Source organism: Dermacentor silvarum, chromosome 1 (assembly GCF_013339745.2).
Source record: "Dermacentor silvarum isolate Dsil-2018 chromosome 1, BIME_Dsil_1.4, whole genome shotgun sequence".
Taxonomy (NCBI): Eukaryota; Metazoa; Arthropoda; class Arachnida; order Ixodida; family Ixodidae; genus Dermacentor; species Dermacentor silvarum.
This window is the reverse complement of record NC_051154.1, coordinates 71,547,972-71,561,534: the sequence shown is the minus strand read 5'-3', so window position 1 is coordinate 71,561,534 and position 13,563 is coordinate 71,547,972. Positions and strand designations below refer to the sequence as shown.

General features: G+C 49.4%; 2 protein-coding genes across 2 annotated transcripts; one reads left to right on the top strand and one right to left on the bottom strand.

The window, feature by feature from the left end:
* Positions 1–8,987: 8,987 nt before the first annotated feature.
* Positions 8,988–11,571, bottom strand: LOC119465479 (programmed cell death protein 2). The gene has a single exon (XM_037726175.2). It carries the CDS (start codon positions 11,510–11,512, stop codon positions 10,454–10,456), a length of 1,059 nt encoding a protein of 352 aa, XP_037582103.1. The 5' UTR covers positions 11,513–11,571; the 3' UTR covers positions 8,988–10,453.
* Positions 11,572–11,980: 409 nt separating this feature from the next.
* Positions 11,981–13,332, top strand: LOC119465463 (programmed cell death protein 2). Its single transcript, XM_037726174.2, has one exon. It carries the CDS (start codon positions 11,993–11,995, stop codon positions 13,076–13,078), a length of 1,086 nt encoding a protein of 361 aa, XP_037582102.1. The 5' UTR covers positions 11,981–11,992; the 3' UTR covers positions 13,079–13,332.
* Positions 13,333–13,563: the final 231 nt, after the last annotated feature.

Below are 13,563 nucleotides of genomic sequence, written 5' to 3'. Positions count from 1 at the left end.
TAGAAGCTATATTTTTTCCCACTACCAAGGCACCACAAGGGCAAGTGTACTGAACTATAATTATGGAAATTAATGCCGGTGTAAAGGCGTTTATTGCACGCAAGCGTTAGGGCTGACCGTCCGATCAGTTCAGGGAACCGCGAGCGCGAGCGGCATAGTCCGAGCGATGCGCTGGGGAGACTGACCCACTAGACAGCGCTGGTAAAGATGCCCCACTGCATCGTCCCTCTTCTTCACTACAATTACCCCGGGGACGAAAAAGGGAGCCGTCCGGCGACCTAACAGTTCGTCACTATTAGGGGATCATAATACGGCTTGAGGCGCTCGACGTTGACAATGTCGCGTCCGTGACGGCGCATGTCGGAAGATGGTTCAACGGGCTCAATCACATAGTTGACGGGTGATGCACGCTCGACGACGCGGTGGGGACCTTCATACTTAGGCATTAACTTGGAAGACAGACCAGGTGCCGCGGAAGGAACTGAGAGCCACACAAGCGCTCCAGGAAGAAAGGTGGCCGCAGAGGTGGTGTCACCGCGAGTGTTCTTCTGGCGCTCTTGGTCATTGGAGGTAAAAGCCCGGGCGAGGTCGCGGCACTCTTCGGCATGTCTCACCGTATCAGAAATGGGCGCACATTCAGATGCGTCGGGCCGGTATGGTAGCACTGTGTCGATGGTGTGCGATGGGTGCCGGCCACACAATAAGAAATATGGCGAAAAACCAGTAGTGCTCTGCGTAGTGGTATTGTACGCGTAGGTGACGAAGGGCAGAATGGAGTCCCAGTTTGTGTGGTCGGAGGAGACGTACATTGAGAGGATGTCGCCGAGCTTACGGTTGAACCTTTCCGTGAGTCCATTGGTTTGAGGATGGTACGCTGTTGTTGTGCGATGAACAACGTGGCACTCTTTGAGAATAGCTTCAACTACTTCGGAGAGGAAGACACGTCCGCGGTCACTGAGCAGCTCCTGGGGTGGCCCATGACGTAGGATGAATCGACGAAGCAGGAAGGAGGCAACGTCACGCGCTGTAGCTTCCGTAAGCGCCGCAGTTTCAGCGTATCACGTAAGGTGGTCAACCGCCACAATGGCCCAGCGGTTTCCAGCCGATGTCATGGGAAGGGGCCCGTACAAATCTATACCGACGTGCCCAAAGGGCCGGGTGGGGCAAGGTAATGGTTGCAGCCCAGCTGGAGAGAGGCGAGGTGAAGATTTCCGGCGCTGGCAATCGGGACAAGAGCGTACGAACTTTTGAACATAGCTGTACATCCCTCGCCAGTAGTACCGCTGTTGAAGGCGCTGGTAAGTCTTGAAAACGCCAGAATGGGCACACTGGGGATCGGCGTGGAAAGCTGCGCATATTTCGGAACGCAGGCTGCGAGGCACTACTAACAACCACTGGCGGCCGTGGGAGCTGTAATTGCGCCGGTGAAGCAGGTCGTCGTGAATGGTGAAATGGTGAGCTTGACGGCGCAACACGCGGGTTGTTGACCTGGTCGATGGATCAGAGAGCCAACCTATAAGCGACGCAATCCAGGGGTCCTTGCGCTGCTCGGAAGCGATGGTGCGAAGGTCGATGGAAGACACAGTCAACTGAGATATATTGTTGTCAGCCAAAGGAGAGCGCGAGAGGGCATCGGCGTCCGAGTGCTGTCGTCCGCTGCGGTAGAGTACGCGGATGTCGTAGTCTTGCAAGCGAAGCGCCCAACGTGCAAGACGACCGGACGGATCTTTCAATAACACCAGCCAACATAGTGCGTGGTGGTCCGTGATGACATCAAATGGGCGGCCATACAAATATGGCCGGAACTTAGTAAGAGCCCAGATGATCGCGAGACATTCTTTTTCTGTCACGGTGTAATTGTTCTCGGCTTTCGTAAGCGTTCGGCTGGCATAAGCGACGACATACTCAGGGAACCCTTGCTTGCGTTGCGCGAGGACAGCGCCAAGGCCAACACCGCTGGCATCTGTGTGGACCTCTGTAGGGGCCGTCGGGTCGTAGTGGCTCAAAAATGGGGGAGAAGTCAGCAAACAACGAAGACTCGTGAACGCCTCGTCGCACTCTGATGACCACGAGGTGAGGAGCCCGTTGCTCCCTAGGAGCTTCGTCAGGGGCGATATGATGGCGGCGAAATTCCGAATGAAGCGTCTGAAGTATGAGCATAGACTGATAAAACTGCGCAATTCTTTGATGGACGTTGGCTTGGGGAATTCGGCAATGGCGCGAAGTTTGTCGGGGTCAGGGAGAATTCCGTCCTTGGATACGACATAGCCAAGTATCGTGAGTTGCCGTGCAGCAAATCGGCACTTCTTTATGTTTAATTGTAGGCCGGCATTCGATAAACATGTCAAAACACGCCAGAGGCGTTCAAGGTGCGTGGGGAAGTCGGGCGCGAAAACTACAATGTCGTCAAGATAGCACAAACATGTGTGCCACTTTAAGCCTCGCAGAACTGTGTCCATCATGCGCTCGAATGTCGCGGGCGCATTACAGAGTCCAAAAGGCATGACGTTAAACTCGTACAAGCCGTTGGGCATGATAAAGGCTGTTTTCGGTCGATCGACTTCTTAGGCACTTGCCAATACCCGGAGCGCAAATCCAGAGATGAAAAGAACTCGGCTCCTTGCAGGCAGTCAATTGCGTCGTCTATGCGTGGCAGGGGATAGACGTAATTGCAAGTGATATTGTTCAGCCGGCGATAATCGACGCAAAACCTTACGGAGCCGTCCTTCTTGTAACAAGTACGACAGGAGAAGCCCATGGACTTTTCGAAGGTCGAATTACTTCACGCCGAAGCATGTCGTCGACTTGCTCGGTAATCACACGACGTTCGCTGGCAGAAACGCGATACGGGCATGTCGCAATGGTGGGTGAGAGCCAGTGTCGATGTGGTGCGTTACAGTTGAAGTCCGACCCAAGGAAGCTTGCACCACGTCGAAAGACGAACGAAATTCTTCCAAGAGGGACAGCAGCTGGGAACGCTGGGCCGCTGTAAGGGTTCCAGCGATGAAAGAACCAAATACATCTCTGGGCAATGCGTCAGATGTAGAAACAGCACTGAGCGTACGGTAGGTGGCGCAATTCGGGTAGTCGGGCAGGTCGATAACTTGCACGTCGTCGATGGCTTCCACGGTACCAACACATTCTCCTCGGAGCAGCATGACAGGGTATGGGCACGGGTTACAAACGAAAATTGTGCTAGTGCCCTCGATGATGTCCACGGTTGCAAACGGTAGCAACAGGCCCTTCCGTGCGAGGAAACGGCCAGACGGTGAAAGTAATGCAATGGCGTCCGAGAGGCCACTGCCGCGCATGGACACGATCACTGAGGCGTTGGGAGCAACCTGAGTGTCGGCTTCAACGATCAGTTTCCTGGAAAGCGGCGGAGCGTCAGTGGGCGTCAAATCTAGCAGCGGCGATAGTTCTATTTCGGCCCGTGCGCAATCGATAACGGCATTGTGGCGCGAGAGAAAATCCTAGCCGAGGATGACATCGTGAGAGCAGGAGGAAAGGATGAAGAATTCTATGGCGTAGACAACGTCCTGAATTTCTACACGAGCAGTGCAAGACGCCCAGGGTCGAATATGCTGAGCACTGACTGTGCGAAGGGATAGTCCGGACAGGGGCGTCGTGACTTTACGAAGTAAGCGGCAAAGTGTAGCGTCCATAACACATACGGCTGCTCCTGTGTCCACGAGTGCAGACGCGCGGACACCGTCGACAAACACGGCTATCACATTTAATGGGCTGCAATGAGGACTTGTGCAATTCGACGTTGACGCAGCCCTTGCCTCTTGGACTGCGACTGTTAGTTTTCCTCATCCCGAGTGACGGGATGAGGCATCATCGGCGACAACGAGCACCGGCGTGGAGATGGGGAACGGCGGGTGTTCGGCGGTGGGCGGTATGTCGGTGACACACCGGAAGGTGGGTCGTAAGATGAACGGGGCGAACGGTTTGGCATGGATGATGCGACGGTGGGCGGCTGCACACGATTACAGAAACGAGCCACGTGACCGGCGTAGCCGCAGGCAAAGCATATAGGCCGGTTGTCAGACGTACGCCACCGGTTCGCTGTGGCTGGTCCCGCCCATGTCGGAGCACGCCCTGTATGGATCTTCTTCTTCTTTCTGGGGTTTTACGTGCCAAAACCAGTTCTGATTATGAGGCACGCCGTAGTGGAGGGCTCCGGAATAATTTCGACCACCTGGGGTTCTTTAACGTGCACTACAACGCAAGCACACGGGCGTTTTTGCATTTCGCCTCCATCGAAATGCGGCCGCCGGGGCCGGGATTCGATCCCGCGACCTCGGGCTCAGCAGCGCAACGCCTTAGCTGACTGAGCCACTCCGGCGGGTGCCCTGTATGGAGCGGCTGGTGATATGACTGTACAGCGGGCTGCACTGGTGACCTAGCCACGACGTCGGCATAAGTGAGGGGCACAGGCGCAGAGAGTGGGTGTGGCCTCGCGACGACTTCAGCGTAGCTGAGCGGTGCTGGTGCCAGAGACTGTTGGGGTGGAGCCACGACCTCGGTGTAGCTCAGTGGCACAGGCGCAGGAACATGGTGGCGTTGGATGGGCAATACGTCGGCGATTTCTTGCTCGATGGCACGGCGGAGCGGAGGCACGATAGTCGAAGCGGGCTGTGGCACATTCGGCGGCTGAGCTAGGGTACCAAGGAGAGTTGGCGCGCTACTTCCTCCCGAATGAATGCCTTCATTTCCGCAAGCATTGCGGTCTGGTCGAAGGTGGTAGCCAGACCAGCGATGTGTTCGTCGCGTGAGGAAGACCGACGAGTCAATGAGCGCTGCCTACGTAGCTCCTCGTAACTTTGGCATAACGTAACAATCTCTGTGACGGATTAGGGGTTCTTGGCGAGCAGCATGTTGAAAGCGGCGTCCTCGATTCCCTTCATAACATTTCTGATTTTGTCTGATTCCGACATCGTCGCGTCCACGCGCTTACACAAGTCCAGGATATCTTCGATATAGCTAGTGAAGGACTCTCCTGGCTGTTGGGCTCGTTCTCGCAAGCGGGATTCTGCTCGCACCTTGCGCGCAGCAGGACGACCAAACACAGCTATTAACGAGGTCCTGAACGTGGACCATGTAGGAATTTCCGTCTCGTGGTTGTTGTACCAGAGGCTGGCCACGCCGGCGAGGTAAAAGAGCACGTTGCTTAGTTTCGCGGCATCTTCCCATTTATTGACGACGCTTACTCACTCGTACGTGGACAGCCAGTCCTCCACGTCGTTGTCGTCTGTGCCGCTGAAAACAGGAGGATCCTTGTGGCGAGGTAGACCAGAGCACACGACGGAGGGTGTAGGAGGCGTTTGTTGGGTCGGCGGCTGAGATGTGTCCTGAGACATGGTTGAAGAGAGGGTACGGGATTGAAGCTCCAGGATGCGTTCGAGCAGTAGCACTCTCCACCACTTGTAAAGGCGTTTATTGCACGCAAGCGTTAGGGCTGACCGTCCGATCAGTTCAGGGAACCGCGAGCGTGAGCGGCGTAGTCCGAGCGATGCGCTGGAGAGACTGACCCACTAGACAGCGCTGGTAAAGATGCCCCACTGCATCGTCCCTCTTCTTCACTACACCGGCAATTTTGTCTGCCAAGCTGTTTATTGTCCATTTTGGCTTGAAAATTGGGAGGGCCCACTAAAAACGAAAGCAAAAAAAGAACTAAACTATATAATTAAACCTGCTTATAACGAACCTCCATATAACGAATTCCTGGATATAACGAAGTTTTTCGATTCCCCGCCAAGCGCGCAGCCGCTGCTTCGCATTCCGTTGTGGCGGCGTCGCACTTGGCGCGCTCGAATCAAGGATTAAACCTCCTTGGCTCGAATTCACGGCGACTGTGAGGCGAGAGCGAGCGCACGAGAGGCGGGCCTGCATCCCTCGACCCGGCAATCTTGCCGCCGCGGGCGTGACCTTTCCCCCTCCCGATAAAACGGGTCCAAAAATTGCCACAATCGCAATCTCTCTCTCTCTCGCGTTAGAATCGAGTACAACCCTAAATTTACGCTGCCATATCACTATCGGCATTTCAATATGGCCGCCTCCTACCCACTTCGAGCCTAGCAACTATAGAGGCCTCTAGCCTTCTAGCCTCTATACTAGCAACCGTAGCTTCAACCATGTGCTGTAGTACGTGTGCTTAGGCATTAGTCTAGCAATTTAGTTAAAGAGCGAATGTTTACAAGTTTATATGGCCGATAAAACTACTATCCTTACTTCGTATAGCTGTCTGATAATTTGCTGTCGCAATCGATGCTTCGCCTTTCGGGCGAAACTGAGACTTTGTTGTTCATCGCAACTTTAGTGTATTGGGAGTAAATCTAGAGCTATAGTCTACAATCTAGGGTGCATTAGAATCGAGTAAATACAGTAAGCGTTTATTTTTCAAATTTTCCTGCCGTAACCTGCATATAACGAAATCCTCTTTATAACAAAGTTTTTCGGGAACTTGTCAATTTTGTTATATCCAGGTTTAACTGTATAACAATAATTCTAGTTCAGTAACGACCACACAGATAGCTGTATGCAATAACAACATGAATCCTTTAAGCCTAGCAGATCCTCAGAAAAGGTCAGATGCATAGGCTAAAATACATGGGAGGTATAGGACCTACCATGTTCCCTTAAGGCGCTTTGTACACCCTAATTGCATTAGATGTCAATTACAGTACAAGCTGTACAACATTCTAACACCGGTGGTCTACTCATGAGCTGCTAAATTCTTTGTCACCACTCAATTTCAACTAACAATCCAGTGTTGGCACTACCACTCTTGCATTTTGGTTAATATGGAGAAAGCATATTTCTGCTACAGAAAACTGTTGCATTCAGCATTCCTTGTTAAGCCATTTCTATACAGCTCCAGTGCACACACACGCAAATGAAAAAAAAAAGAATGGGCAACTACACTTGTTTAGCAATGATGTTGAGAAAAGATGAATCTGTAACTAGCCTGATCAACCACACAGCACAAAGAGTGGCACTGGGAATGGACAATTACTTCCAGGGTTGGATTAGGAATCGAAGGGGTTAGATTTGGCTCCATATCTGCACACAGTATAGTGCCGTGAATTTTTGTTTGAATGGAGCATTAATTTTGCATATCGTTGGACTGACAATAAAGAAATTTAAGAAGAAAGTTGCAGATTTGTCAAAAAGGCAAGACATTGATAGCGATAGCAATGTAATAGACAACTGCACAAAGTAAGACTTGTCATTTTATAGGCCATATAAAGTGCAATAAACATTCACTTACTAAACAAACACTGTGTCACACATGCACATACAAACATGAACAGATCTCACTCGAACACAACGAGCACTTGCCGTCGCAATGCTAACATGATGAGGAGTGCCAACAGCGGAGAGCGCGGGTGCATGTCTTAAACCAAACATTTTATACCACTGCTTGCTTCACCATTTCAGCTGTGCTGCATCTCCAAAACTCGGATTACGCACCTCCAACACTAGGCATGTATAAAGCCATGAGTGATGCTCACCCTTCAACCTAGCACCACAGCAGATGACCAACATACAGAGCTCGGCCACAGGGGCTAGACAAGGAGACACATGCTCTCCTCCTCTAGCTCAGCCATAGGGAAGTGCGGGCTTGATCATGTGACTTACATCGGGCGCACGGGGAGACGGCGTGCATCACACCACCATACTTGGTGGCTTGCTCTCTCATTCTTGCCCTCACCCCCACAGCATATCAAGCGACCATCAACATACGGCGCGCAGGCCACTCATTCTCCTCCACACTTGTACTTTATTTGGGGCAGCCACAGTAGCAAAAATGCACCTGGAGTGCCCATATAATTGCTATTGTAATAAAAAATAAAAACAAACACACCTGTGACTCTTTTAATTACCTCACTGCCCTTAATCCTGCTGGTGAACCAAAAAAGCTCTTGTCACGTGCATGTTCGTAGAGCCAAATACACAGTTTTGAGCCAATAACTATTGATGTGCAGAACCTAGCTGAAAGGGCACTGTAGCAGAGCGCATTTCAGCTTGACTCGCACTGCAAGCTAATTTGAAATCATGATACACAAAGTGTACCTAAACATCTTCCAAAAGTTGAAAAGGGCAAGAAAAATACTAAGCCTACTACTCTCACTATAATAACTAATGTAAATGCACTACACACTACCACAGTGCTACTACAGAAGCTTGGATAGAAGTCTGCTCCCTTTCTTTTTTGAACACTGCCTGTGCAACTGTTTTGATTCATTCTTGCAGAGTACCGCAAAAATAAAGTACAAAGCACATGGAGGCTCCAGCATCTGCTCAAGGTGCACGACTAGGCCAGCTTGCTTATAGAGAAAAGCTGATTGAGCAGGATAATAGAGTATGAGAAGGTTAATGAACCTGACAACCATTGTTCCAAGAGCCTAAAGAATGCAAAATAAAATGAAGTGCTTGCTGCAAGGAGTCAAAACAAACACTTCCTGCACAATAGGCATGTACCAGTTTGCACACTTGCAAAGCCACGGCTTTCTCGTAAAACATGGGCACCACTATGGCTAATATTCGAGCCACCACATCTGCACATTTTTTCATTTGGTCTAACTTAAGAGAAGTTGAAAACCAGAAGCAAAGCATATATTTTGTATATTTGAATTTTATTTTAATTATGACTTTTAGCAAAAACCACAAATTATTCCTTTTATTCACACTTCTTGACATACTTTTATATTTTCAGATGAAAGAATTCTCGAAAACTATCTGCGCAATTATTTTTGCTTTACTTACACTCAAAACACCATCAATTATGCTACAATTTTATGTATCATGGTATATGTTGAGACTAGCACGTCTTCAAATAAAATACAAAAGCACTGAAAATGAACACATTTCTGGTGGTAAGGAAAGAGTTAAGTTGTCTAAAGCAAAGGTAATTTGTATACAAGGCAGCTTTTTTTTTTTTTTTTACTACATATTTTTTTAGTAGTATAGTACATATTTACTATATATTTACTTACAATAAACAAAACACATTTTGTGTAACTAAAAGTAAATGGCACACCCTACAATAATAGAACTGGCTAAGGATCTAAGAGTAAGCCAGGCGATGTGACTTATTTGCAATATTATTCACCTGCACACAATAATGAAATATCACCTAAATTTTCCCAGTTCACATCAAATGTACTCAAATCCCAGAAATATTTTCCGTCTGCTTCTTGGACCAATTGCATCTGCACTAATGATAAATGCAGTTCCCCAGCAGCCTGGATGTTACCCTAACCTATGAATGGAATATTGCTGGCAAATGACACACAAGCTTCTCTCCTCTTTCAGGCAATTGAATAAAATAAGTGTAAATGAAGAGAATGATTAAATAAAATGATGTGTAAAGTGAAAGTTAGTGTTCAAATGTACAATCAGGGCAAATAAAATGCAAGCAGTGGAGCGCATTCCCAAAGCATAACTGAAGGTACAGAGCGCAGCGTCGGCTGGACATCCTTGTCCACATGCACACACATGTGGTTTTCATGCAGGCAGAGCACAGGTCAATGCTTGTTTCCTGACCTGACCCGCTGTAGTGCCATTCCCACCATGCCACAGCCACGGCCGCTGGACAAAAAAAGGTGCGGCCTGCCGCGTCGGGCGCGCTGCAATGGGAGCGAACGTGACAGCCGTTGTTGCATTGTCAGCCGCTTGGCTGGGCCGAACGGCGCTAGTCATCGGTGATGGAACGCTTCGACTTGCACGCGCGACGGCGTTCCAAGCGCGTTCCTGACGCATTTGCTATGCCGATGCCAGACAACAGCCCCCGACGTGTGGCGCCGCGGCGGATCACACCGTTTTCGATGCACACGGCAGGCCGCACCTTTTTTAAATCCAGCGGCCGTGCCACAGCACCGTTGTCGCTCGTGCAGCATGATATTACTAATACCCCCCGTGCTCGGTTTTCAGACCTGCATCGCTTTGCTTTTACCATCAAAGTGCTTCTGTACAAGCGACGACAGTGCTAGAAACCATAATAGTACTGGCAAGGTGGGAATGGCGCTGCAGCAGGTTGGCTCAAGAAACAAGCATCAAACAACATAGTATAGGCGCCATTATCACAGTAAGGCGAGCAGCCCCGCACTTTGCATGAAAGCCATGTGCGCGTGCAACGAATGCAAGGATGACTGGCCGACGGTGCACACTGTACCTTCAGTTATGCTTTAGGCATGCTCTTCGTTGTTTGCATTTCACTTGCCCTCGATATAACATGCAGAATTTTGTTATACATTCATCAATATAGTCTCCAAAGGCGCATGCACACATCCATGACAGTATCCATACATTAGAGCCTTCTCTTGGTTGCCAGCGTTCTTGTTCCTTTTTTTAAACGGCGAGCTAGGCTCGCTATACAAACATCCCACCACTCACACTTTTCCAAAGAAATGTCCGCGCACACATATAAGTAAGCTCATGACAACTATTCTTCACAGAAATTTTGCTTCCACAAATATTCTTCTTGGTACGGTTCGCCGTCGCAGGAGGCCTTGCACGTATAGACTAATAATGTCCCCCAGTCCAGGCTATCCAGTGTCGACTCTGTAATGCTGTTGAGCAATTGAGGCATAATCTGGAACTCGAACTGCCTCTCTGAACCGCAAGAACAACAAGGCACGTCGCTAGGGTCACGTCTACTGGCAACGAGGAGAGGCATGCCACCCAGACTGTAGCGTAGCACCTGATCAGGGGCTTGCTTAATGGTCTTCTTGAATTTCCAAAATGCTTTGTCTTGGCAAGTTGCCGCCATCTTGTTCAAGTCCGTGACATCTGCACAGTCACTAGAACACCTCGGATGACTGGTCAAGTATTGGCAGTAGTCTGCTAGTCTTTCTTTATCTGTTTTGCAGTCTTGGTCGTCGTTGCAGGCGTCTTCTTCTGTCTCTGTAACAAGCTCGTACTCGGGGAACAGTGGCGCCGGAGTCCTTTCGCCGCTATCGACGCAGTGCGAGTTGCAGCGAGCTCCATGACCGTCTTTCCAATCTAATATTTGGTGAGACTTGGAACAGTAGTGACGGCTATGGCATTTGGCGCACGCCTCGTCACCTAAAGCACCGCACACGGCGCAGATTTTGCAGAAATCTTCCGCCGAAGGGCTGTCGGAGCTGTCGGGGGATTCCATAGGAGGTTCGATGCTGTAAAACAAATTTTCTTTCCGCAGCTGCGACCGCAAAACTATATAGCTGCCGGCGTCGTGCTTATTTGCACAGTTCGGAGTCACGCAAACGAACACAAAGAGCGTTCTGTGAAAAGCGCAGTTGACGTCGTCGCGCGGAGCATACAACTGCAGAAGCAAAAGGCATGGCTCACCGCAGTTACGGCAAGCAAGACGTTTGCCATTAGGAACATCTTTCAGGTGAAGCCAAGCTGGTTTTCCACCTACTTTGCTGGGAATATATCTGCTCCTTAGCGCCCATGCCTCACGTTTTTCAAGAAATCCCAACTCGACGACACACCCTGGCTCACTTGCCATCGTGGACATGGAAGTAGGAATGGAGGAAAGATCGAGGAGATATTGGAGATGAAGGCCGCCATTTTGCTAGTCGCTTAGCCAATCCATTGGCCAATCCATGCCTTGTCGTCATGGCAGTGATTACGTCATTGGTCAATTTTTGACGTGCTCACGCTTGTTATTTAGCTAATCCATAACCGCTTGATCGTGCCTGATCACTTTCTCATAAGTATCAATTGCCAACGTTGCTGCAAAATTTGAATTAAAGCAAAGCATCAGGAAGCAAGCTCCTTTCTATGTTAATTTCATCCTCCATGTCAAAGATCAATAGCGGCGCCATGGCAACGGCTCCATAAAATATAAAGTAGAACAAATAAATAATAACAGTGAGGTGTGTTTTTATTTTACATACTCTGAAAAAAATATGTTTATCTTACTGCTGTCTTGAGTTAATTGGTGACGTCATGACTGCTTTATAGTGGATTGGCTACAGATTGGCGAAGCTACTCTATGACTATCGAAATGGCGGCCTCCATCTCCACGATGGTTAATGAGGAGCCACGCTGCGTTGTTGAGTTGGGATTTCTTGAAAAACGTGAGGCATGGGCGCTACAGAGCAGGTATTTTCCCAGCAAAGTAGGTGGAAAACCAGCTTGGCTTCACCTGAAAGATGTTCCTAATGGCAAACGTCTTACTTGCCGTAACTGCGGTGCGCCATGCGTTTTGCTGCTGCAATTGTATGCTCCACGCGACGACGTCGACTCTGCTTTTCACAGAACGCTCTTTGTGTTCGTTTGCGTAACTCCGAACTGTGCAAATAAGCACGACGCCGGCTGCTTTATAGTTTTGCGGTCGCAGCTGCCCAAAGAAAATCCGTTTTACAGCAGCGAACCTCCCGTGGAATCCCCCGACACTTCGAACAGCCCTTCGGCGGAAGATTTCTGCAAAATCTGCGCCGTATGCGGTGCTTTAGGCGACAAGACGTGCTCGAAATGCCACAGCCGTCACTACTGTTCAAAGTCTCACCAAATATTGGATTGGAAAGACGGTCACAAGGCTCGCTGCAACTCGCAGTGCTTCGATAGCTGCGAAAGGACTGCGGCGCCACTCTTTCCAGAGTACGAGCTGGTTACAGAGACAGAAGACGACGTTTACAATGATGTCGAAGACTGTAAAACAGATGAAGAAAGGCTTGCAGACTACTGCCAATTTATGACCAGTCATCCGGAGTGTGAAAGTGACGGTGCAGATGTCGCGGACCTGAACAAGATGGCGGCAACCTGCCAAGACAAGGTATTTTGGAAGTTCAAGAAGACTATTGAGAAAGCACCTGATCAGGTGTTACGCTACAGTCTGGGTGGTACGCCTCTCCTTGTTGCGAGTACAGGTGACCCTGGCAGCGTGCCTTATTGTTCCTGCGGTTCACAGAGGCAGTTCGAGTTCCAGGTTTTGCCTCAATTGCTCAACAGTATTACCGAGTCGACAATGGATAGCCTGGACTGGGGGACATTATTAGTTTATACATGCAAGGCCTCCTGCGACGGTGAACCGTACCAAGAAGAATATTTGTGGAAGCAAAATTTCTGTGAGGCATAGTTGTCTTGAGCTTACTTGCATGTGTGCGCGAACTTTTCTTTGGAAGAGTGTGAGAGGTGGGATATTTTTATAGTGAGCCTAGCTCGACCGTTAAAAAAATAAACAAGAACGCTGGCAACCAAGAGAAGCCTCTAATGTATGGATACTGTCATGGATGTATGCGTGCATGTTTGTGTGGACTTTATTGATGTCTGCATAACACAATTCTGCAGATATTACATTTAAGCAATAACTATTGCTTTGCACATCAAAAAGTGGTCTTGTCAATCATTTTATTCTTGGATTACTCTCTTCTTACGCTTAAAAAGAGGAGTGATATAATCTCGACCGGGTGAGGTGGGTCGTCACCGCAGGAATCAGGAGACGACGATGAAGGCGGGCATCTTGATGATGATTCGCAATGCACACAGACGGTCATGCCGCGTAGTGGCCAGCGAGAGAAATATTTCAAAGAGTATCCGCACAGTCAATGGCACAGTGTTACC

Excerpts from the sequence above, each read along its gene's own strand:
- LOC119465479 (XM_037726175.2), bottom strand. The coding sequence starts at position 11,512 with ATGTCCACGATGGCAAGTGAGCCAGGGTGTGTCGTCGAGTTGGGATTT.
- LOC119465463 (XM_037726174.2), top strand. The coding sequence starts at position 11,993 with ATGACTATCGAAATGGCGGCCTCCATCTCCACGATGGTTAATGAGGAG.